Raw genomic sequence first — 25,838 nt, 5'->3', positions numbered from 1 at the left:
AAATAAAGCAATACACACAAGTGCATAAAACAGGGGCTGGCGTATACTTACTCAATACTTAATACATTGTTTTAAACTTGAGAGGCCAGGAGCAAAATTCTACCACCATCTACCCATCCACTCTAGCACAATGAAATCAAGGCTTTCTTCTTGACTTCTTTATGGAGATTCCGATCCATATTTGTAAGAGAGGTTATTCTGTGATTAGGGAAAAAAGTTAAGGTGATTCTGATCCTCTGACCTTTTATTCCTAATCCTCAAGAGACACTATCAGGGTCTTTGAGACAGAGTAGCCATTCCCAAGCTCTATGCAGGTGAGTAATCTTGGGCATTAGCACATTCAAGACCTAAAAATGCAATGAGGTAAAAATATTTTAATTTATTTGATAGTTAAATTTAGATGCATAGGGGATGGATTTGATTTTTTTCTCAACATTATCAATAGTTTCAGAAGTTTTTAATATCATTTGAGAAGTATAAGACAAAGTTTAGTGCATTTCAACACTTACAAATTATCTGCTAGTACTTAATATTGGTAGTCAAATCAAAGTTGAATCTTTTGAAGTATTGGTTCATTTTCCAATTATGCTCTAATGATTTTTAAAAATATTAATAAATGGCTATGATAAATTCTTTTATATTTTTCATTTAGTCATAGGCCCTCTAAATATGCTATTGTCATTTAGTTTTATTACTGCTTCCTTTTTGTTCATTTTAGTATTTCAACAAGATGTTTCCTTTAAACAAGAATGTGTACTAAAAATTTCCCCTAAGTTCTAAAAAAGGAGCTAGTTACAAACCTTTCAGTAACTAAAATATAGGTTAAAAGTCTCACCATGTTAAATCCTATCTTTGCTTCGTTTCAACTGAAAGCAAAGTTCAGATTCACTCATGGATGTTAATAATAGGTCTTATTTTTCTTTTATCCCTTACCAAGCATATTCCATTTTTTTCTGAAATACCCCGGCTGCTTTTACTATGTCTTCACTGATGCCCAGACTTGACTGTTTGGGTCATGTGATGGGTTGTGTTTTACAGAGAACATGCCCACGGCCATAGTAAACCTTGACCCAAGAGCATTGGGAAATAGTAGAGACCATCTCTCTTATTACTGCCTGTCTCATCAATCAGATGATATTATGGGCCAGATCGGGTTAGTGGGAAATTAGGCTTATATATTTGATATAAGAAAGAGTAGACATAAGTTTTCTAAATTGATATGGAAAAACCCTAAATCAGAGGCAGCAGAAAGGGAAATAGAGTTTTTATGGCCATTGGGATTCTGGCTAGGGTACCCATTTCACAGATAATTTTGTATGCAACATGTTTTGAAGAAAAGGAAAAAGAAGTTTGGTGTACATATTGAACAATCCACCTACAGAAGTTTTTTCTCTTCCTCTCTCTAATTGTCAAATTGGTAATTAAACTTAGGTGAACGGGGGACGATTTTTATTTGTTTTTACAACATATCTCTTAATTTTCCCTACATAAGTTCAGAAAGTGAAGATTTATTTGAAATAACAGTAGAAATTTTGGATTAGATGCCAGTAAATCTTGAAAATGAGAATTTGTTGAATGACCAGAGAGGTCACTGAGGCAACTATAAAATCAGAATAATTATCAGTTTCTTCTATTTATATTGTAGTATTAATTTCCTAGCTTTGGAGAAATGAACCTATTATATTCAGAAATTGTTTTGTATACTAGATTCTGATATTAAATTAATTTCAGATTCTTTTAGCGACCACTACACTCACTTTAAAAGAGTTGTGAAGGCTTTCCTGATCAATGCTTTAGATGAATCATTCCTGGGAACATTATATGGTAAGTTAATAATATGAATGCAACAATTTTTTTCCTTTTTCTGATTTTTAAACCATAATTACTGAGTGGCCAGGTTATTATGATCTCTGAATGCATAATAATCTGGCCATTCAGTGTGTGTGTGTGTGTGTGTGTGTATACATATACATACATTAGAGGCCAGGTTCATGAATTCGTGCATGGTGGGGTCCAGCCAGCCTGGCCAGGGGAAGGGGACATGGGCAGTTGGCCAGCCTACCTGCTGGTCGAACTCCTGGTCAAGGGGACAATATGCATATTAGCCTTTTATTATATAGAATTTACACTGAGTGGCCAGATTATTTTGTGTTCAGAAACCATAATAATCTGGCCACTCAGTGTACATTGTTTTAAAAAACCAAGGAGACCCAATTGTAGAGCCCTCAAGTTATTGTTCCCTAAAGAATCAACTATACAAAAGTCCATTCAAAAACTTGTTTATTATTTGACATGTGGAAAGGACAAAAGAAATAATGTGACAGTTCCCTGATCTTAGAACATTTACAGTGAATTTGAAAATATAGGATATGTACTCTTAAAATAGCAGAGTAGTTCAACACTCGTGTTGTCCCAGCCTCTGTAGGCTCCTTGAATTTCACCAAAAGTTATTCTGATTTAAGCTTCCACGTCTTTGCATGTGCTGATCATCCCTAAAATATAAAAGCTTTCTACTCTAGATTGTCCAAGTGGATATGGAATCATTTTCACTATTAAAGCTATTTATGACCTATTCAAATAGTACTTGTCACTCCCTAATCTGTGCTATCATTATACTGAGTATGGCGGTACTGGTGTGTGTATACTTTTCATACTTGTATTGAAAATGTATTTTGCCTTTCTCCTTTTCAAGACTATGAGAAGAAGCATACCGTATTTTCCGGCGTATAATACGGCCCCCTAATTTTACAGTTAAAACATAGGTTTAGGCCTATATTCGCTGTATAAGACTGCCCCCCACTTCTGAGGCAACACCAGTTCTTTTTTTAATAGTCCGCCTCTCTGACTCTGGCCAATCTGAGCAGGCTTTTTACTAGAACACAGTGTCGTCTTATACGCCGGAAAATACAGTATCTTATATTTATATACTTAACCCTTGCATCTAGCACACTATATAAAGACTATAAGTATGTTCTGTTGAAGTTTTATCTGCATGCCAAAATAAGATTTCATTCATAGCTTGTTGAACAAGTATTTGTTGAGAGCCTATTAAGGGCCAGGCAATATTTGAGGGCTAGAGATATGTCAGTGATTATGACATGAGCTTCCTGCCTTCATGTTACATAAAGTCTAATGCAAGAGATAGACAATGAGTAAACAAATATATAATATTAGAGGCCCAATGCATGAAAATTTATGCAATGGAAGGAAGCGGTCCCTCAGACTGGCCTGCCCCCTCTCACAGTCTGGGACTCCTCACGGGCAGGAGGTAAGCTGGTGATCAGGGAAAGGCTATGCGCCATCCATTGCCAGTAGCGCAAGCCTTGGCCAGCTCTGGTTACCTGAGCCTCAGGCACCTTTGGGTGGCTGGGCAACCACCATCTGAGGCTTGCCTGTGCCTTGGGCTGGCCCTGGGCATCTGGGGTGCTGAGGGGACTAGGGGACTCTGGAGGCAGGCAAGCGGAGTGGTCTGCCGCCCTGGTGGGACTAAGGGGACTGGGCACTGATATCTTGTGGCATGACAGTCAATTCCCTCATTATTGGCTGTGGGAACCTCCATCTTTGAGGGCATGGCAGTCAATTAGCATATTCCTTCCTTATTGGCTGTGGGCGTTGCCATCTGTGTGATGGCATGAGGGTCACTTAGCATATCCCCTTTCTATTAGAAAGGGTAATATTAGTTCTTGGGGGAAAAGGATAAATATACAAGAGTGATAAAGAAAAAGAAAGTCTAAGTGAGATGAGTCAAAGAAGATGTCTCAAGAGGTGACTTTTGGAAAAAAAGCTGCAGTGAGGGAAGACCTAACAGAGAGCACAGCATTGTAAAGACACTTAGGAAAGACTCCATTTGATGTATTCAAGGAACAATTAGAAGGCCTGGGTGGTTCTTTCCTTTCCCTAATGCTCTGATGGAATGATGTTTTTCACATCGTTAAAATTTTATTTTAATTTAAAATGCTTCTAACCAACTAACCTAGAGCTATGGAAAGAAATCCTTAAGTATTCAGTTACTTAAATATTTCACGAGGACAAAGTGATTATTGTTGTTTGTTTTTGTGGTTATTCCCCTGAACAGATGGCACCAGGCAGAAATCATATGCACAAGACATGCTGACATCTCTTCATTATTTGGACAACCGCTTTGTCCAGCCTCGTCTGGAGGGCTTGTTCTCTAGGAGTCGTTGGAAAGAGCAGTATAAGGTACACAGGTTTGTTTGTTTTTGAATCTCTGGAGTAGGGGTGTCGAACTCAATCAGAGAAGGGGCCAAAATCTAAAATCCAGCCTAAATCTCGGGCCAAATGGTTTACTGAACAGCCATAAACTGTCATTGTGATGGAAACGCAGCGCAGTGCAGTGATGACAGCGCGGTGCGGGCCACATTGCAAGGCCTGGCGGGACGGATTTGGCCCGCGGGCCTTGTGTTTGACACATGTGCTCTGGAGGGTTGGGTAGAGTGGGAGACCTCTCAAGATTTCAGTGTTCTGTCCGGCTGAGCAATCTCAATTATTAGCAGTTTCCTTTCTTAAATAATCAGCTGCTTGTTTCTGACCACTTCTAAAGGCTATTACTGTTTAATTATTCACTTATCTAGTCAGTAATTAAGTGGTTCTCAGTGATGAATAACTTTAGAACATCTTTAGTACTTATCCCACGTGTTAAAATGAGGTTGTCACCCTGGCCAATGTGGCTCAGTTGGTTGGAGTGTCATCCCTTACAACAAAAAGTTGTGGGTTCAGTTACCGATCAGGGGATCTGGGCACGTGCTGGGTTGTGAGTTTGGTCCTTGGTAAGGGCTTGTACCGGAGGGAGCTGATGTCTCTCTCAAATCCATGTTTCTCTCTCTCTCTCTCTCTCTCTCTCTCTCTCTCTCTCTCTCTCTCTCTCTCTCTCTCTCTTTTCTCTCTCTCCCTCCCCTTATTCCCCCTAAACAATTTTTTTAATCCTCACCCGAGTATATTTTTTCGTTGATATTCAGAGAGAATGGGGGGCGGAGCTTGAAGATGGCGACCGAACAGTCGGACTTGTTCTGACTCTGGTCCCAGAACAGATAGAAACAGCGTCTGAGTCGCTCAGGGAATGTTGATTGGCAGCTAAGGGGCTTCGGAATTCTCTAGGAAGGTAAGGAAAGGTCCGCTGGACAGGATTTCCTGACCAAGAGGCCAGCACTGCTGCGGCTGCGGCGGCTCTCCCAGCGAGCTCTCGCGGAGAGAAGGCAGCGCCATCTTACCAGGAAAGGAGGAGCATCCCTGAGGCCTGGAAAAACACACAGCGGGGAGGTCCATCAAGCAGCTGAGAAGCCCGAATCGGCACAGGCGCGTGGAATCCGGGGAGTTCTTCGGTCACCCACGGAAAGGTCAGAGTTTGCGGGGACAGCCTAGGGGACCGGGGTCCCACGGCCCAGGCAGCTACGGTAGCCAGGGAGCTCCAACCCCTCCCTCAGGGTAGCCGGGAGCGCGCACTACCGGCCGCCGAGCGGCACCCAAAGAAGGCTGCAGCGACACCTAGTGCTGGGTTTGACGTAATCCTCCCCAGAAGCGGGACTTGTTTAAAACGCCACAGGTCACTGGACAGAGCGTTAAGAATCTCGGCTGTTTCGCCAAGGGCGGAACATCTGGACACCTTGGTGCCTGATCCCCTTCACCCCCTTGCTTCTGAATACTAGGGAAGGACTGCCCAGTTGGACATATCCGGGGAAATTGCAGGGGGAAATTGCCTTCCTGGAAACAAGGGATCTGTACCAGAAGAGATAGTCTGGGAGCCAGCTGGCACCCTGCCAGCTAGAGCCATAGAGAAAGAAGGCCAGAGCAACCAAAAAGACTGGGAGGTCAAACCAGTAACACTGACACCTAAGAGCTGAATTACAAACTGCCCCCCCCCCCTTTTTTTTTTTTTCCTTCTCTTTTCTTTTCTTTTATCTTTTAATTAATCAAAAATAAATGGACACAAATAACTAAGATATAGTCTACTTAAAATTAAGGATTACCTTACAAATCTGAGGTGCAGTGGAATGCTGGGAACTGCAAGACTTTTTGGGCCGAGAATCAGGAGTGCCAAATACATTAACAGAGGAAGTGAATGACCACTACTGGACATTTTTATGCTAATTTTACTATTATTTTATTTTCATTTTTTACCTCTTTTATTTAATCTTCATTTTTTATATCTTTTACTTAAGAAACGATTTTTTTTCCTTACTTGATTTTACCTTTTTAATTATTACATTTTTCAATCTCTATCATCACTATTACTACTGCTATTTTGCAATTTTTTTTTTTTCCCTCTTCAGTACCATTTTATTTTTTTTCTTTATTTTACCTTGGGAGTAACCTTCATTCTATTTTAATCTCTACTATAGCATCATTCAACCCTATCTCAACTCGACCTTTACACCATCACTCTCTTGCTAAACCTTACCCTTTTAGTCTACGGTTTATCCTATCCCTTTCCGGCTTTAGTTTTTCCTCTATTCTTTCTGTATACCCCCTGCTAAAACTCTCACTATACTTATAGACCTATGTTCCAACCCCTGATCCAAGTGTATAAATACCAATCTCTGCACTATATTAACTAGTTAAAAAAAAAAAAAAAAAAAAAAAAAAAAAAAAACTGTTCTCCCCTCTATCCTTTTCGCATTGTTTGTGTGAAGGTTGATTATTGTGAATTTTTAGGCTTGTTAGTGAAATTGTTATGCTTATTACTGTGTTGTTATTGTTGCTTTGTATTTTTTTAAAAAAAAATACTCTGTTTTTGTTTGTATCTTTTACTTCTGTATATCATAGCCTTACTTAATAATAGGGGATATTGTAGTTTGTATTAATCTCCAAGTATTGTTACTGGCATTAGCTGGGTTCAGTGGTTGTTCTATGGCAGTTTTCTCCACATATATATAGTTTGTTTCCCATTTCTCTTTTAGTTTGCTTCTTCTCTCTCTTTCTCTCTCTCTCTCCTTTCTTTTTTTCCCTGTTTTCCAACTTTATTTTGTCATTACTTTTTTCCCTCTTTTTCTATCTCTTTATCCCTCTTTTTTTTATTTTATTTACTTAATTTTTTTTAATTTTAATTTTTACTTTTTAAAATTTTTCTTTATTTTATTTTTACCTTTCTTCCTTCTCTCCTATCCCCTAAGTTGCCTTTCTCTAGTGGTCACCTTTACTAAAGGTTATTAATATTGTAAGTACATTCCTGTTAAGTGCCTCTTGTGTTGTACCAGGTAGTGTTTGTATTTTGAAATTTTAAATCAACGCAGGAGAAGGAACACCACATAACCAGACATCCTGAGAAGAGAGGCCATGGGGAGACAAAAACATAGTCCGCACATGAAAGAAAAGCAGGCATCACCAGAAAAGGAAGTAAACGAGCCCGAGGTAAGCAGCCTACCAGAGCAAGAATTCAGAATAATGATCATAGGCTGGCTAAAAAGAATGGAAGAGAAATTTGACAATAACCAAGAAGAAATGAGGAAGAACCATGAGGAACTGAAGAAGAACCATGAGGAATTGAAGAAGAACCAAGAAGAAATGAAAAATGACATCGCTACCATGAAGAACTCAATAGAAAGCATCAAGAGTAGACTAGAGGAAGCAGAGGACCGCATCAGTGAGCTAGAAGATAAGATGGAAAAAAATACCCAAGTAGAGCAGCTTCTAGAAAAAAAGATTAAAAAGCAGGAGGAGAGCCTACGGGAGCTTTGGGACATTACAAAACAAAATAATATTCGAATAATAGGGGTTCCAGAAGGAAAGGAAACTGAGGTAGACATGGAAAAAGTATTTCAAGAAATAATGACAGAAAACTTTCCTGAAATAGAAAAGAAAAAACCCACACAAATCCAAGATGCTCGCAGAGTCCCAAGCAAAATGAATCCCAGAAGACAGACTCCAAGGCACATTATAATCAAATTGGCAAACAACAATGACAAAGTAAGAATCTTAAAAGCAGCCAGAGAGAGACAGAAAGTTACATACAAAGGAACCCCCATCAGACTAGCAACTGATTTCTCAACAGAAACTTACCAGGCCAGAAGGGAATGGGATGAAATATACAAAGTCATGCAAAGGAAGGGTCTGAATCCAAGAATACTGTACCCAGCAAGGCTATCAATCAAAATTGAAGGGGAAATCAGGAGCTTCACAGACAAAAAAAGACTGAAGGAATTTATCTCCACCAAACCAGTAATGCAAGAAATGCTAAAGGGTCTACTGTAAAAATAAAGAAATAGGAAGTGAAGAAGGAACACGGGTATAGAATAAAAATGGCGTCAAATGTGTACCTATCAATAATAACCTTAAATGTAAATGGATTAAATGCTCCAATCAAAAGACATAGGGTAACAGATTGGATAAGAAAACAAGACCCATACATCTGTTGTCTACAAGAAACCCACCTCAGAAAAAAAGATGCACACAGACTGAGGGTGAAGGGATGGAAAAAAGTTTTCCAGGCAAATGGAAATGAAAAAAAAGCTGGGGTAGCAATACTTATATCTGACAAATTAGATCTCAGAGTGAAGAACATAATAAGAGATAATGAAGGCCATTTCATAATACTAAAGGGAACAATCCAACAAGAAGAAATAACCCTGGTAAATATATATGCACCCAATACAGGAGCAACCAAATACATAAAAAAACTGCTGGAGGACATTAAGAGAGAGATTAATAGCAATACAATCATAGTAGGAGATTTTAATACCCCACTGTCACCCTTCGACAAATCATCTAAACAAAAAAACAGCAAAGAAATATCGATCCTAAGTGACTCACTAGACCAGATGGAATTAATTGACATCTTCAGAACACTCCACCCCAAAGCCACAGAATATACATTCTTCTCAAGTGCACATGGGACATTCTCAAAGATAGACCACATTTTGGGTCATAGGCAAAGTCTCTTCAAATTCAAGAAGATAGAAATCATATCAAGTATCTTCTCAGACCATAATGGCATAAAACTGGAAATTAACTACAATAAAAATAATCCAAAGAAATCAAACACATGGAGACTAAACAGCACGCTATTAAACAAGGACTGGGTTACCAGAGAAATCAAGGAAGAAATTAAAAACATCCTGGAAACAAATGACAATGAAAACACAACAATCCAAAATCTATGGGACACAGCAAAAGCAGTCTTGAGAGGGAAGTTCATATCCTTACAAGCCTATTGCAAAAAACTAGAAAAAGGGGTAACAGATGATCTAACTCTACAACTCAAAGAGTTAGAAAAGGAGCAACAAGAAAAGCCCAGTGTAAGCAGAAGGAAGGAAATAACAAAAATCAGAGCACAGATAAACGACATAGAGACCAAAAAAACAATACATAAGATCAACAAAACCAAGAGCTGGTTCTTTGAAAGAATAAACAAGATAGATGAACCTCTAGCCAGGCTAACTAAGAAACAAAGAGAGAGGACCCAAATAAACAAAATCAGAAATGAAAGAGGTGAAATAACAACAGACCCCAACGAAATACAACGGATTGTTACAAAATACTACGAACAACTCTATTCCAACAAACTGAACAACCTGGAGGAAATGGACATATTCCTAGAAAAATACAAACTTCCAAAACTCAATCAGGAAGAATCTAAAAATCTCAATAGACCAGTGACTTGGGAAGAAATTGAAACAGTCATCAGAAAGCTTCCAGCAAACAAAAGCCCAGGGCCAGATGGCTTCACAGGAGAGTTTTACCAAACATTCAAGGAAGAACTAAAACCTATCCTCCTCAGACTTTTCCAAAAAATTCAAGAGGAAGGAACACTTCCAAACTCCTTCTATGAAGCCAGCATCACCCTAATACCAAAACCAGATAAAGACAACTCAATGAAAGAGAATTACAGGCCAATATCCCTCATGAACATAGATGCCAAAATCCTCAACAAAATCCTAGCAAATCGGCTCCAGCAGAGCATCACAAAGATCATACACCATGACCAAGTAGGATTTATTCCAGGAATGCAAGGATGGTACAATATCCGCAAATCAATAAACGTGATACATCACATAAACAAATTGAAAGATAAAAATCATATAGTCATATCAATTGATGCAGAAAAAGCATTCGATAAAATCCAACACCCTTTCCTGATAAAAACTCTTAACAAAGTGGGAGTACAAGGATCATACCTCAACATAATAAAAGCTATATATGATAAACCCACAGCCAACATTATACTCAATGGGCAAAAACTAAAACCATTCCCTCTAAGAACAGGAACAAGACAGGGATGCCCACTTTCGCCACTCCTGTTTGACATAGTACTGGAAGTACTAGCCATTGCAATTAGACAAGAGGATGAAATAAAAGGCATCCAAATTGGAAAAGAAGAAGTAAAGTTATCCTTATTTGCAGATGACATGATATTGTACATAAAGAACCCAAAAGACTCCATTAAGAAACTAATTGACTTAATAAATGAATTTGGCAATGTAGCAGGATACAAAATTAACGCCAAGAAATCCATGGCATTTCTATACACCAACAGTGAAACTACAGAAACAGAGACTAAAAAAGCAATTCCATTTACCATCGCACCAAAAAAATTAAGATACCTAGGAATAAATTTAACTAAGGAAGTAAAGGATCTATATGCAGAAAATTACACAACATTGAAAAAAGAGATAGAGGATGATGTAAGGAGATGGAAGAACATACCATGTTCATGGATTGGTAGAATCAACATCATCAAAATGTCCATACTTCCTAAAGCAATCTATAGGTTCAATGCACTCCCCATTAAAATACCAAGGGCATATTTCACTGACCTAGAAAGAACTCTCCAACAGTTCATTTGGAACAATAAAAGACCCCGAATAGCCACAGCAATCCTGAGAAAGAAGGGTAAAGTAGGAGGGATCTCAATACCGGACTTCAAACTGTATTACAAAGCCACTGTTCTCAAAACAGCCTGGTACTGGCACAAGAACAGACATATAGATCAATGGAATAGAATCGAGAACCCAGATATCAACCCAAATCAATATGCTCAATTAATATTTGACAAAGGAGGAAAGAATATACAATGGAGTCAAGACAGTTTCTTCAATAAATGGTGTTGGGAAAATTGGGTAGACACATGCAAAAGAATGAAACTAGATCACCAACTTACACCATACACAAAAATAAACTCAAAATGGATACAGGACTTAAACATCAGACGGGAAACCATAAAAATACTAGAAGCATCCTCAGGCAGCAAAATCTCAGACGTATGCCAAAAGAACTTCTTCACTGATACTGCCCCTAGGGCAATGGAAGCTAAAGAGAAAATAAACAAATGGGACTACATCAAAATAAAAAGCTTTTTTACAGCAAAAGAAACCATCAACAAAACAACAAGAAAGCCCACGGTGTGGGAGAACATATTTGCAAATAACACCACTGATAAAGGTTTAATCTCTAACATCTACAGACAGCTGATACAACTAAATAAAAGGAAGATGAATGATCCAATTAAGAAATGGGCAAGGGACCTAAATAGAATATTTTCAAAAGAAGACAGAAGGAAGGCCAAAAGGCACATGAAAACATGCTCAAAGTCACTAATTATACGAGAGATGCAAATCAAAACAACAATGCGGTACCATCTCACACCTGTCAGAATGGCCAACATCAACAAATCGACAAACGACAAGTGTTGGCGAGGTTGCGGAGAAAAAGGAACCCTCGTGCACTGCTGGTGGGAATGCAGACTGGTGCAACCACTGTGGAGAACAGTGTGGAGTTTCCTCAAAAAACTGAAAATGGAACTCCCATTTGACCCAGTAATCCCACTCCTAGGAATATATCCCAAGAAACTAGAAACACCAATCAGAAAGGATATATGCACCCCTATGTTCATAGCAGCACAATCTACAATAGCCAGAATTTGGAAACAGCCTAGGTGCCCGTCAGCAGATGATTGGATCCAAAAACTATGGTACATCTACACAATGGAATACTATGCTGCCATAAAGAAGAAGGAATTCTCATCATTTGCAGCAACCTGGATGGAATTGGAGAACATCATGCTGAGTGAAATAAGCCAATCAATGAAAGAGAAACACCACATGACCTCACTCATTTGTGGATAATAAAGAGCATTATAAACTGATGAACCAAAAGATAGATATAGAGACAGTAAAGCAACAAGCAGATTGTCAAATTACAGCGGGGAGGGGAGGAGGATCTGGGGGAGATAATAGATCAACCGAAGGACTTGTATACATGCATATAAGTACAACCAATGGACATAAAACTATGGGGAGGGAGGGGATATGGGGGAGGGAGGGAGGGGGGCAAAAAAAAATCATTAAAATATGTAAAATAAATAAATAAATAAATTAAAAAAAAATAATAAATAAAAAATAAATAAATAAAAAAAAATAAAATGATAATACTTAAAAAAAAAAAACAAAACAAAACAAAAAAAAAAACAGAGAGAATGGAAGAGAGAGGAAAAGACAGAGAGAAACACCTATATGAGAGAGACACATGGATTGGTTGCCTCCTGCTCGAACCCCAACCAGGGCCTGGCTGGGAGGAGCTCACAACCAAGGTACATGCCCTTGACTGGAATTGAACCCTGGATCCTTTGGCCTGCAGGCCGATGCTCCATCCACTGAGCCAAACGGGCTAGGGTCCCCCTCTCCCCCTCCCCCAAAGAAAATCTTGAACATGTCCTTGGGTGAGGAAATAAATAAATAAGTAAATAAATAAATAAATAAATAAACAAACAAACAAACAAATAAGAGGAGTTTGTCTCATAGGATGTTGTTTCAGGAAATAAAATGTTTAAAAGGTTTGAGAAACAGTGGGTTTCACTTAACTGGAGGACTTTTCAAGGACATGAATGTGTTAATTTATACTGTAAATCTTCAAGAGAGCCATGTAGTATATAAAACTTCCCATATTTGTGTTTTACTCTGAGACTCCTTATTGTGAAATAGTTACACCTCCCAGGATAGTGGATTTCCATAATGCAATTTGGGGATTGCAGCCCAGGTTGTCTTTAACATCCTTCTCCACCTGAAGATTTTATAATCCTACCAATTTGAGTAAAGCATCTTTTTAATTTATAAGATTTATTGGATTCCATGTTATCCTCTAGATTTCTTTATGATCTCTAATAGTAGAGAGTGCACTATAGGAATTTTAAGGTTTCTTTTCTCTCTCTAACATTCTATCTCTAATAATTATTAGCAAGAGGAAAATGGCAAGATAAGTGAGGTTCAAGTTGCCTAACATCCTTCTAGCACTGAAATCATTAGCTACTCGACCTCATTTATGTCAGGAGATTTGGCTTCTCTCAAGACCTGGTCAGCCTTAGGTTACCTAATGATAAATTAGCCACAGGTGGTTTCAGTTAAAAGACAGTTATAGGAAGAAAACTAATTGAGTTTAGGGTATCTTTTTGACTTGGGGTGTTTTTAACCTCTTTAAACTCCAGTTTCTCCCTCAGATCCAGAAAATATTTACCTACTTGAAAGGGAAATATTTACTTACTTGGAAGGTAAAGCAGATAGTACAACTCTTAGAAAATTATGTAAATGTTTATTCTTTAATAGAAAGAAAAACAGCATTACTATTTATTTAATTTTGCCAAATAATTTACATACAAAGTAGTTTCTTACTGTCTTCAAAGTTAACCCCCGAGAAAGGCACTATTATTTCTTTCGTTAGAGATGAGGAAACTGACTCAGAAAAATTGAGTAACATAAGGTTATACATCAAATAATGAACCAAACCAATAAATATGTAAGCCTAGAAACCCCATGTTTCTAGGGTTTCTCTGACTCCAAAGCCCATACCACTATGCTGTATTATGCTTTACTCCATATGGTAGGTTATGCTGAATATGGGTAACCCAGTGTTTGAAATAAGTATAAGATAAAAAAAGAGAGTGCCTTAAGAATGTAGAGACACAGATGATTCTGTATGATCTTGGTCAGGATAAACTAGGTTATTCTATAATATGACAAAGAAAATAAGCCCACAACAAAATATCAATAGCTTAATCCAACAGGTTAGTTTTCACTTACACCGGTTGTCCAGTGTGAGTCAACAGGAGTGCTCTGCTTGTCATCCTCTCTCAGGGAACTAAGCTGATAGAGCTTTCTGCTCAGCATGTGTTTCCTGATGAACACAAAAGCATGGAGGGAAGGTGCTTAGTCACCTATTCTCTCTGCATGTCAGCCTGTGAGGGACATGTGTCATGAAGTGTCATGAAATATGAGAAATAGAGAAAACAGACAAAAGGCAGTGTTGTTGTGAATCATCCAATGGAAAGAGAAAACTATTAGTCTGTTGGATATTTAATTAATGGAGAATGTGAAAGTGGCTTAATAACCCTTCTAATATGCTCCTTGTGTATAGTTCAAATATTGTGAAAAAACCTAATCTATACTACTAATTAGAACAGTAATATCTAACAGGCCTAGAGCATAAGCAAGAATACTCAAGCACAAGTATTCTCACAGCTTAGTAAAACTTATTTATGAATGTCAAATATTTTCTATTTGTTTACTTACCACTAACTCAGCTATTCCACTGTCCACATCGGTACTGACCATCTAGCAATCTTAGCTCCAAATTGTTTATTTTCCAGTACTTTAGTAATCAACCAAAGGAGGATTAAAATATTTCTGGAATATTTTGTGGAAAACATGATATAATTCACACAATGGAGACTAAATGTGATCCTGTTTTTTTTTTTTTTTCTCCCTGTTTTTTTTTCTTTCAGTTTTTGACTAACCTAAATATTTTATTAAATTCTGAATTTTTGCTGCTCATTATTTCCTACCTTTAACTAATTAATACCTCATTAACACTAACTAGAGATGAGAGGAAGGAAAAGAAAGAAAACTTGTGGAAATCACAACTTAGTAACTCCTAAGTGTGAGGGATATAACTAATTTATTTTCTAGTCTGGTTTCTTCCCATTTAATATTTTAAATTCTAATTTATTTTTCTATTGTAAAAAATCACTTGTCACACACTTACTGTGTGCTCAGTATTAAAGTTAGAAATACCAGTGTTTTGCTTTTATATCTCATCCTGTTATGATTCCTAAAATTGGTTTAACCTGGTTACGTTCTTTTAACGTTGTTTTTGTTGTCCTCATTCTAATCCTTTAAAGCCTAATTACATCTTTTGTTTTCAGGAGCGGGTAGGAAGTTATTCTGACGTGAGCATCTATCGGAAGAGTGCTAAAGACTGTTTCTGCCAGGCTTGCGGGTTGCATCGCCACTGTGCATATTTAGTGAGCTTATCAGGGAAGGAGTATAACCCCAGGACTATGAAAGCTGATGATTTCATGCCATATGATAAGCAGGTATTTTCCCCTCTCTCATTTTAGTTTTCAGTATTGGGGAATTTTAAATAAATAAGCTTGCACAGATAACCTTATTTTTACAAATGGAGAAAGCACTAGGTAAAGGGAAAAGTGTACAAGTTTGAATATGAAAAATATGTCTTATAAGCAGATTCACTCCTAATTCAGTAAAATACTAAAATCCATGCATATTCTGTAGGTACAGTAAGTACACCTCACCCAAATAGGGAGGGGGAGTGGGAGGATAAGGCTGAAAGGTTGGTAACTGGGACAGGAGAAGCAGATGTCCCCTTTAGGGTCCAAAGGAGAATTTGGTGCAGTGGTTGGCAAACTGTGGCTTGAGAATCACTAGGACAGGGGCTAAATAACAAGGAACAAGAATAGCCTGTAATTATTGGAATCGAGAGTCTAGACCAGTGGTCTGTAAACTCATTAGTCAACAGAGCGGCAAACTCTCAAGCCGCAGTTTGCCGACCACTGCTCTTGTGAGTCTGTATATCTGTGAAAGGTGTATGTATTTTGGGGGCTAGAGATCCAAAATCGACTCTAACTACTGCCAGTCAGTTATTAAGATACAAAGATACTATTTATCTGAATTCTGCTAGATTGGGTAATATGATTCCTCAGTATTACTAGGCAGTAATTGACCAACTCCCTCTGAACAATTTGAGTGGCAAGAATCACTTAGAAAGTGTGTATAAAGATAATGAATTCAGAATTTAATGTTTTATTTGGCAAGTAATTATAAAAACATAGTCATATGTAAATTTCCCCATCCTTTAAAACTGATTTATGACTTTATGAAATAATATATCTAGACTCTGAATAAAAGTGATTTAATATTTTGAGGTTCAATTTCTGTTGTATAAATAAAACTATTGCTGAACAGCCCCTGTCTTTGCTGTCTACAGCTAATCTTGAAGGGGGGTATGAATTAGACAACCATTTCTGGAGTTCTGATATCCTGTGACGTTGAATAAGGACTGTACAAAATAGTTGACTCAAATACCTAAAAAATAAGAGATTTCATGAAATAAAAGCAAAGAACATTAACCCACCAGCTTCATAATGGAAAAATGTAAAAGTTAAATATATTGGAAAATGATTCTCTATTTGAAGGCATACAATTAAAACTACCTAAAGACGCCAGTCAGCAGCTCTCCATTAGCAAAGTACTTTTGAATCAAGTGGCAAAGTGCTGCATTGAAACTAGCAATTTAATGGGAAGTAAGATTCCTAGACAAATGATGTGCTATATCTTTTTAGATACTAGATAACAATATATAGCCAGAGTTAAAGAGTTATGCCTGTATACCTATATAATATCTGTGTTTTCTGATGGTCTTAGGAGACCCTGCTCGTGCGTGACCCACAGGTTGAGAACCATTGCTATAGAGCCTAAGACCATAGGAGAACATTACAATTCATAACAGGAGCAAAATTACAGTTACGGAGTAGCAACGAAAATAATTTTATGGTTGCCAAAACCAGTTTGGTTCAGTGGATAGAGTGTTGGCCCATGGACTGAAAGGTCCCAGGTTCGATTCCAGTCAAGGGCATGTATCTTAGTTGTGGGCACATCCCCAGTAGAGGGTGTACAAAAGGCAGCTGGTTGACGATTCTCTCTCTCATCGATGTTTCTAACTCTCTGTCCCTCTTTCTTCCTCTCTGTAAAAAAATCAATAAAAATATATTTTTAAAAATAATAATAATTTTATGGTTAGGGGTCACCACAACATGAGGAACTGTATTAAAGGGTTGAGGCATTAGAAAGGTTAAGAACCACTGCCTTAGACTCAGTCTTCCTCAGATTTATCAGTTTGTAGACCAGGCTATCCTGCATATAATCATTTATGTAGTTTGCCTATCTGCTCTGACAACAATCACAACAGTACTCATTTTCTGTTTCTGGTAGGTTTTAATACTGTCTATCTTGTTGGAATTCTGTTCTTAATGTCCAGAAACGCAATTAGATAATTAAAAGTAGTGTCTGAATACATTTCTGGACATTTAAGCACACTATTCTAACAACATAGATTAGTTTTACTTGTTTTATACATTATATAAGTGGAATCCTACAGTGGACACTGTGTTGTACTGTATACATTACTTCATACGGTATAACAAGGTAAAAGTGCACTAAGATTAAGTAGTACAGCTGTTCTTTACTGTTTTCTGTGAAGCCTTACTAGCAGTGGCTTAGCTCTTCCTAATAAAATGTGATCACATTTTAGGGAAAAAAGTGTAGGAATATTCTAAAGGTAATTTTGTGTTTATTGACCTACATAAGTGTAAGTAGATGCTAGGAAGATAGGAATTAGAAATGGGAAGAAGTAAACTATAATGTGTAATGTAACATACAGGGAAAAAATTTTTAAATAAGGATTTTTAAACACCTTTCCTTCTCTCTTGTCCAAATTTAAAAATTCTGTACAAATAAATTCCTCTGTAGAATACATTGTGGTGGAAATGAAAATGATATTATTCTCCTAATGTATTTTATCCCAAACATCAATAAGAGGCTTCCCCAACAAGATCAACTTTGATGGTAGGAATGGAGAGACACAGTGTTCTCAGAGTGGCCACTGCAACGCTGGTGGTATTTTTTCACTCAAAATGGGAGTAAATTTTTTATAATTGATGTGACTGATATAATGATAATGTTGAAATGGGAAAGATACTTAGAGTAAGCAAGCAAATGTACAACACCTGATTACAGTATTTCTAATGATCTGAAAAACAAAGGTTTACACAGAACATGAATAGAAATCTGAACATTAAGAAAGCTTGTAAGCTGTCCCAAATACCATCTACACAGGGTGACGCATCAAATCTGACAGTTGCCAATTATCATATTTAACTTTTAATTATTTTTGCCACTATATTCTCAGATTATTTACTGAACTTATCACCTGTGTGAACCCTTGCAATGTGGCTTCAGAAAAAAGGGTGCAATTCTTTGTCAAATAGAATACAAGTTACATAGATCAGTGTTGTTACTATATCACTTGTACCGAAGTGAATTTATGCACAGAGTCAAATACATAAGTTAGCAAGGTTACTCCATGAAATAAGGTTAATCATGTTAGAATGCCCGGAGCCCTTTCTGTTTCATTTCTTACAGAGAGTAAAACAATGTGGGTACAGTTATATTTCATTAGCTCAGTGCAGTGACACTTTTCCCATTTTAGCAATAGGTGTGGATAACAAAGTGTATAGTCAGAGTATTCTGAAAGGGAAATGTTTTTGTTGAGATTGATTTCATAAGATGAGTATTATTAATCATAAAATCCTAGAAGTCCATATAAACATAAAAATTAAAATCCTTGCAGTTCAAAATTCTGGACCTAGTTATGAGTAGCAAATAGTGATGTTCTAAGGCAGTTTGCAAACGACAAAATATTAATATTATAATCAGATCAGACTCATTAATTAAGGACATGGATATGATTAAACAGTTATTTTCTACTCTACAAAAGTTTTTTAGAAGAAAGTATTAAGTAAAAACTGCCAGTACTTAGTACTAGTATGAGAGTTTGTTTTAGTTTTACATGTTGCTTATAAGCTAGGAAATTATTGTAACCCAGGCATTTTAAACTCAGTACCCATGTACGTACAGCAGCCTGCATGTTTTTCTTGATAGGCGTTCCTATAATCTATATTACAAGACATTTTTCTCCTCCTTCCCAAACTCTTTTTTTTTTTTGAAGACTTAGTTTAAGCTTCACCTTTTTGAGGACCCTTTTCTCCTCCAGATTGAGTTAACTGTCCCACCTTTGTATCTTTATAGAATCGTGTGCTTAGTATTTGACAAATTGTTTTGTAACCATTTGATTTACTCCCAAACTCTCCTATAAGCTCTCTTAATACAGGTAGGGCATCTTTCACTTACGTATCTCCAGTGCTCAGCCCAATACTTGGAACATAGTAAGTGCTCAGTTTTTGTTAACTGGGTTATATAAGAAAGAGAAGGTAAAAGAACCATTGTATACTCATTTAAAAAATAAACAATGCATTAGATTCTACTATTAAAAATCTGAAAGGCAGAAAGTCTATATTAATTGCTATGTTATTCACATCACATGCCAAATTATGTTTATTTTTTGATTTAGGAATTTTTTATTGGCAGAATTTGTGCAAACCGAACCAGAGTTTATCATAATCTGAAACATTTTAAATTCAAACTGTATCAAGAATGTTGCTCCATGGTAAATATGGAAGAAGTTGAGAATGAACAAGTTAAAGAAACAGTGGAAAGAATTTTCAATCAGTTGAAAGAAAATGGCTGGATTAAGGAGGTAAGGGGGATATGAGATAACCCTCCCATTCAGTAGACTCTGGACCTAAGTATGAGTAGCTAAAGGATGTCAATGATTAGAAAGCAGCAAAATTTAAAAGGAATCTCTCCTTCTCTCCCAGTGTTTGCATTTTCTCTTTTTTTTACCCATTCCTATCATGCTTATCATTGTCCTACCCCAGATAGGTGATGTTCTAAGGTAGTCATTTAGCTCGTCGGGTAACTTTTAATCAGCAATAACACTACCCCTCCATGGAGGCTTCCTGTCCTTTCACTTTTATAGATGTGTCATTGCTGACGTGTGTATGTATGTATATACACATATGCCTATAAAGTCCCCTTGTTTTCTTTGCCAAAATACAGGACTCACCTCTGCTTGTCTGCTTCCTGTTCTTTAGAACAAACAGTTCTTGTGACCTGAGAGTAAAGAAGCCCCCGGTGCGAATCTGGGGAAATCCTGGCTGCCAGGTCTACTGCCACCCACATCCTCTTCTTGAGGACATGAGACTGAGCAGTGAGCACTGGCCCCTGAAGATTGAGGGAAATGCAGAGCTTTTAGGCCAGGGCACTGATTTTGCTCTCCCCATATCCTGCTGGTCACGAAATTTGGTACTAGGGATCGAGTGGAGGTCCTGAAGAGTGCACTGGATTCCTGGAGGCAGCTCTAAGCTCTGGTCTGCTCCCAGAGCTTCTAGACTTGTTTGTGGTACATGCAAAGGATGCTCCTGGGATTGAAACCTTTTAAGACAGGTCTAGTCACGTGAATGTGGAAGAGAGAATACATAGGAGGTTTTCAGGCACCTCAGATCAACAGTATATTTAATCTAAAAAAAAAACAATAAGGCATGACTTGAGATCCATTGCCTGAGTTATTTCCAGGCTAGGGGAATTTGTGAAAGAGGAAAAGGAAAAAGAAGAGAGCTCAGAGAACAAATTTACTAGCAAAAGGAAAGAAAAAGAGAACAAGAAAACGGGAACTTCTTAGGACTTGTGATGCTCCGGGTCTGGAGAATGACATCAAAATTGGTTGCCTTTTTGACAATATCCTCCCACTACAAACCACCGCCCAGGGATCTCTTTGCCCACTCCCCACATCTGGACACTTAAGTCTCATTTCTCTCATGTGACTCTCTCCAGCTTTTTATCTCTTATTTTGCTTCTGCTTCTCTCAGTCCCATTGCTTTCCTCCCTGTCTTCTGTGCTTTCCAATTTGCCGTAGGAAGGAGCCATCTCTTATCCAGTATGTCCTGTCTTCATTTTCCTAGATGACATTAAATTCTTAAGTGTTGCCAGCCCTTTAGTGGATTTGAGAGATCTATTGGGGCAGCACATTTTTAAAGAATTGTGTACTAGGTGTCAAAAAAAAAATCACTGTGCCTGTATTATATATATATATATATATATATATATATATATATATATATATATATATATATATATATATATATATATAAAACTATTTTAAGATTAAATACCTTAGAGAAATCTTAACAGGGTATGTATGTAACAACAGAAGGGACCTGGAATAAGAAAAAACAATATTCTTAGAAAAAGAAAGCTAGCCGGGTCCGGTTTGGCTCAGTTGATAGAGCATCGGCCTGCGGACTGAAAGGTTCGATTCCGGTCAAGGGCATGTACCTTGGTTGCGGGCACATCCCCAATAGGGGATGTGCAAGAGGCAGCTGATCGATGATTCTCTCTCATCGATGTTTCTAACTCTCTATCCCTCTCTCTTCCTCTCTGTGAAAAATCAATAAAATATATTTAAAAAAAAAAAGAAAAAAATGAAAGGAAAAAGAAAGCTAAGTGCCATATACTGCTTAAAGAATAATACTTAATGTTGTGCATTGATTGAATTTCAAAATCATACACATTTAGAACAACATGCACATTTTTTTTTCCACATAAAATGTTAAAGAGGCTCATTTTATTGTTGAGATTCCCTCCTACTTTAAAAATATTTGTCCATACCCTATCTCAAAAGATTTCTCCTGGAAACTAAAGTTCGTAACCAACATAAAACCATGTGCAGCTTTTAGGGCTGTGCTTAAAATCCAAATGGATACGGCGCTCTGACATTCTCAGCCTCACTCCGCCCACTCCTCAGTGTCCCTGTGTGGTTCGAGTGATGATGCCTCCTCCTTTGGCTACAGTCACAGTGCCAGGCTCTGTGCTACCTGAATGGTTATATATTTGTGGCTCTCTATGCTCTTGCCTCCCAATTATTATGTCAACCCCTTTTACCTTATACAAACGGTTTGTTCCTGTCACCCACCCCCCTTTGCTCTTTCATCATCTCAGGATATCTCAGCATTTTTTCCTCAACACATGCCACCTAGTCTGACTTTATTCTTCTTGTTTTTCCTCTTAACAGTTGAACTAGGAAGATCTACTTATAACCTAATTTCATTAAAGATTAAGAGCAACTTGAGTGCAAAAAATAAAATAAAATAAAATAAAAAATTGTCCAGCTGGCATGGCTCAATGGTTGAGCGTTGATCTATAAACCAGGAGGTCATGGTTTGATTCCCAATTAGGGCACATGCCTGGTTGCTGGCTTGATCCCTGGTATGGGGCATGCAGGACACAGTCAATCTATGATTCTCATTATTGATGTTTCTCTCTTTCCCTTTCTCTCTGAAATCAATAAAAGTATATATATATTTTAAAAAGAACAAATGATAAACTTATAATAAAACCAAAATATATAATAAATATAATGGAAATATATGTCTCATTCTAAATTTGAGTGGAAGAACATACTAGTATATGCCTTTGGCAAAATTCTAACAAAATTTTTTGCTGCTGTTGTTAAGAAGAAAGTGCATATGATGATGGGGTTTTCAGGGAAGTTGTATATAGTTGGGATGGGGTGGTGACCACATGAACACCAGAAAGTGAAGACAATACATCAATACAAGTATCAAGTTTCCATTTACAGATGTATTTTAAATAAATTTCAAATGTATTACAAAAATATTGTTACAGAGATAAAATTTTTAAATTATGATTGGGTATCCTGCCCCTTCCCAAAACTCCTCACTTGTTCTTTCTTTATCCCTTTTCAACTTTAAAAGATTTTTTGTCTTCCACTCCTTAAACTGATGCTTCTCAAAACATGGCCCTAAACTGCCTCTCAGAATCACCTAGAACTTGGTGAAAACTCTGTAGTCCCTTGCGTCACTGCAGACTTATTAAATGTGAATCCTTTGGGGATGTTAAACCCAATGGTTAACATATTAGGTGATTCTTAGCAAATTAAAAAGTGAGGGCCCCTACTTAGAACTAAATGCTGTACTAGGTTCCCCATTTCTTTTTTTCAGGTCAAACTGCTGCTACTTAGATGACACCAAATTTCCTTTTGTGTTCTGAGCTCTTTCTCATGCTGTTATTCCCACAATTCCATCAGTTTTCATCAGTAGGTCCATCTGGCACTTGACATAATAAAACTCAAACTCCAAATTTTTAGTAAAAAGTAATAGTAGAGAGAATGAATGGCCAGGCAATGCTGCCTTCTCTCTGAGTTTCACTGTCCCTTTTTTCATTTTTCACACCAAAGCTGCACCCTGTTCCCTCCCTTTAAATCTCAAAAATAGCATACTATTATATAATGGTTAAAAGCATGGATTTAAATATTTTCTAGCAGTTGAATATGGGGGGCAAATATCTTCACTTCTGAAAGCCTAAGTTTTATCTTCAGTAAAATAGGAACTAAATAATAATAATTAGGGTTTTGATTATGGAGATTAAATAAATAACACATGGTAAGCATTTAATATAGGACCTAGGAATTAGTAAGTAGTCTATTAATGTTACCTATTGGTAATAAAAGCAAGGAGAGGTTTTCCTTCCTTAGTAGAGCTCAGATAGGCTGTAATTTTCCAAAATAAATTTAATAAATAAAAAAGAATATAATGATAATGTGAAAGGCATAAAAACAGTCAGATATTTAAAGTATAGGCTTCTAATCCTAGAGCAGTGGTCGGCGAACACAGTAGTCAACAGGTCGGCAAACCGTGGCTCATGAGCCACATGTAGCTCGAGAGCCGCGGTTTGCTGACCACTGTCCTAGAGAACTTTGCTTATATCTAATAGAACCTGTCTGGGTAAGAGCTGAAGAGAATCCCTAAGTAGTCAGTAGGTTATTTCTTCTGTTCTTCTTTTTGAGTCAGAGATCTTTGTAGGTAGGGGGAAGGTTCCATGCCCCTGTCTGGAACCTTCCATTTACCACAAAAATCAGGGTCATCATCTCACTGGGAGAAGAATCACAGTCAGTTCATAAGAAGAATTAAGAAACCATTAGTCAGTTAATCTCCCAACTGAGGTAAGCACTGGGAACTCTATCACCTTGAAGTCTCCAAATCATCCTGACTCCTCTCTCTCTCTCATTCTACCTTTACCTTTACTCTCCGTCTTCATTGCTGTCACTGAGATTTGGGCCCTTGTTACTTAAATTATTGCAGTAGACTCCTAACTACTTGCCAAATTCTTCTAGAATGGATGTTTTACCTTTTAAAAAAAAATACACCTTGGATCATGTCAATCTTCTGCCTTAACACCTTTAATAACTTTCTGTTGCCTGTCATGTTAGTGCTAAACTCCTTAACCTACTGGCATTTCATACTTTGTATTCCCTGACTTCAGGCTCTTTGGATCAGTCTTATCTCTCTCGATTCTTCTAAAAAACCTGATCATAGTAAAATCCCATACTTTGTCTTGTCACTGTTGTATGGACTGTTGTCTCCTACAGAGCTCTCCCCACCAAACCTTTGCTACCAAATGGTTTTTCCCAGGATAGCGTGGATGCCATTCTTTTCTGGTCACCTCAGCTCACCATGCTCCCCGTTCTGAAGCCTCAGAACAATTTCCGCCTGCTTTACAGCATTTGTTATTGGCTGTCATTGGACTATTACTACTGAACTCTGTTCTCATTAGGGGTAGGAATAGCAAATTTTTTTTGTATCCAGTTAGTCATTAGCAGAGTGTTTGATATATGTTATTCATTCAACAAATTTTTAAATAAATTATTGAAGTTGTTACACTTCTACAATAAATATATTCAAAGTACATAGTTTACAAGAAAGTTATGGAATTAATAATGCTTTATGTGAGTTAGGAATTAACAATTTAAATTTGAGTCCCTTTTTATATTAAAGTATTTTTACTCATGATTACCATGAAATGAAATTGTTCTTGTTCCTGTCTGTAGATTGAAAAGGCGTAGCTTACTTCCATTCCTTTAAGTAAAATAACTAGGTTTTTTTTTTTATTTTATACACAGAAATATGGTCTACTTCAAAAATATCTCAGTGATGCGGATTACTTTCAAGAAGAGAAGTTTGCATTGTAACACCTTTCCTTCAGAGAAGATTTTATAAATTCCTGTAGATGTGAAGATCATGGATATTGTTTCTCTGTATCACGTGACATATTTATATATTTTCTGTATTTCTTCATGGCAAAATATCTTGTTTAAAACATGTTCGTCTTAATTTCCATGAAGTATTATTCTACAGTCCAATAAATTTTATCTGCTATCCATAGAAAACATAAGCCTAATTATTTTTAAATGTATTTGAAGTTAATAACAATATCTTTATAATAGATGATTATCAATCAAGAAATAAATGTTCATGTCCTGTCAATAGAAAAATACTGTATTTTTAAAATGTACTTAGACTAACATCAACATGTATGTATTGCTGACTAATATCTACATGTACGCATTCTGACCAACATTAACATGTATGTATTGCTGAATCCCTGCCAGATGTGTTTGCTATTCTATTTTGACTAATGTATTTTTTACTGCTATCATGTAAATCAGTTGACTATGGGATAAACCTCAGTGTTTCATTCAGTTTAATGCCCTTGCCTCAGAATCAGACTATAGTAATTTTTTTATTTTTCTACAGTTTCCCTTAGAAATAAATTTTAGGCCTTCAGAGTTTTAATCCTCACATTCAGGAATCATTTTATAATATGTATTTTCATGATTCACAATGTTTTCTTTTTTTCTGTTCAATTTTGCCTATGTGTTAATGATTAAGATGTATTTTATTGCTTTGTATCCATAATTTTATAATATAAGTATTTATGTTAGGATCAGAAGATCTCAGAGAGATTATTCAGCCAAAAATATTTTAAAAATATACTTTGGCATCTGCATTGCTTTGCACATCTAAATGTTTCCATAATTTAATAAAAGTGAAATGATTTTAGAGTGAA

General features: G+C 36.9%; 1 protein-coding gene across 4 annotated transcripts in view; it reads left to right on the top strand.

The window, feature by feature from the left end:
* CCDC82 (coiled-coil domain containing 82) overlaps positions 1-25,838 on the top strand; it is a 741,906-nt gene extending 716,068 nt beyond the window's left edge. For 3 of the 4 annotated variants that reach the window (XM_036427709.2, XM_045578088.1, XM_045578089.1), the window contains exons 4-8: positions 1,732-1,824; positions 4,076-4,200; positions 15,143-15,313; positions 19,426-19,611; positions 24,892-25,838. In XM_036427709.2, the coding sequence (XP_036283602.1) occupies positions 1,732-1,824; positions 4,076-4,200; positions 15,143-15,313; positions 19,426-19,611; positions 24,892-24,960 (644 nt within the window). In that variant the 3' untranslated portion in view covers positions 24,961-25,838. Of the gene's footprint in view, positions 1-1,731; positions 1,825-4,075; positions 4,209-15,142; positions 15,314-19,425; positions 19,612-24,891 lie in introns of those variants that run through there. The other variant, XM_045578090.1, reaches the window with a different exon arrangement.

This window comes from Pipistrellus kuhlii, unplaced genomic scaffold (assembly GCF_014108245.1).
Source record: "Pipistrellus kuhlii isolate mPipKuh1 unplaced genomic scaffold, mPipKuh1.p scaffold_m20_p_9, whole genome shotgun sequence".
NCBI lineage: Eukaryota > Metazoa > Chordata > Mammalia > Chiroptera > Vespertilionidae > Pipistrellus > Pipistrellus kuhlii.
This window is presented reverse-complemented; position numbering and strand designations above follow the sequence as displayed.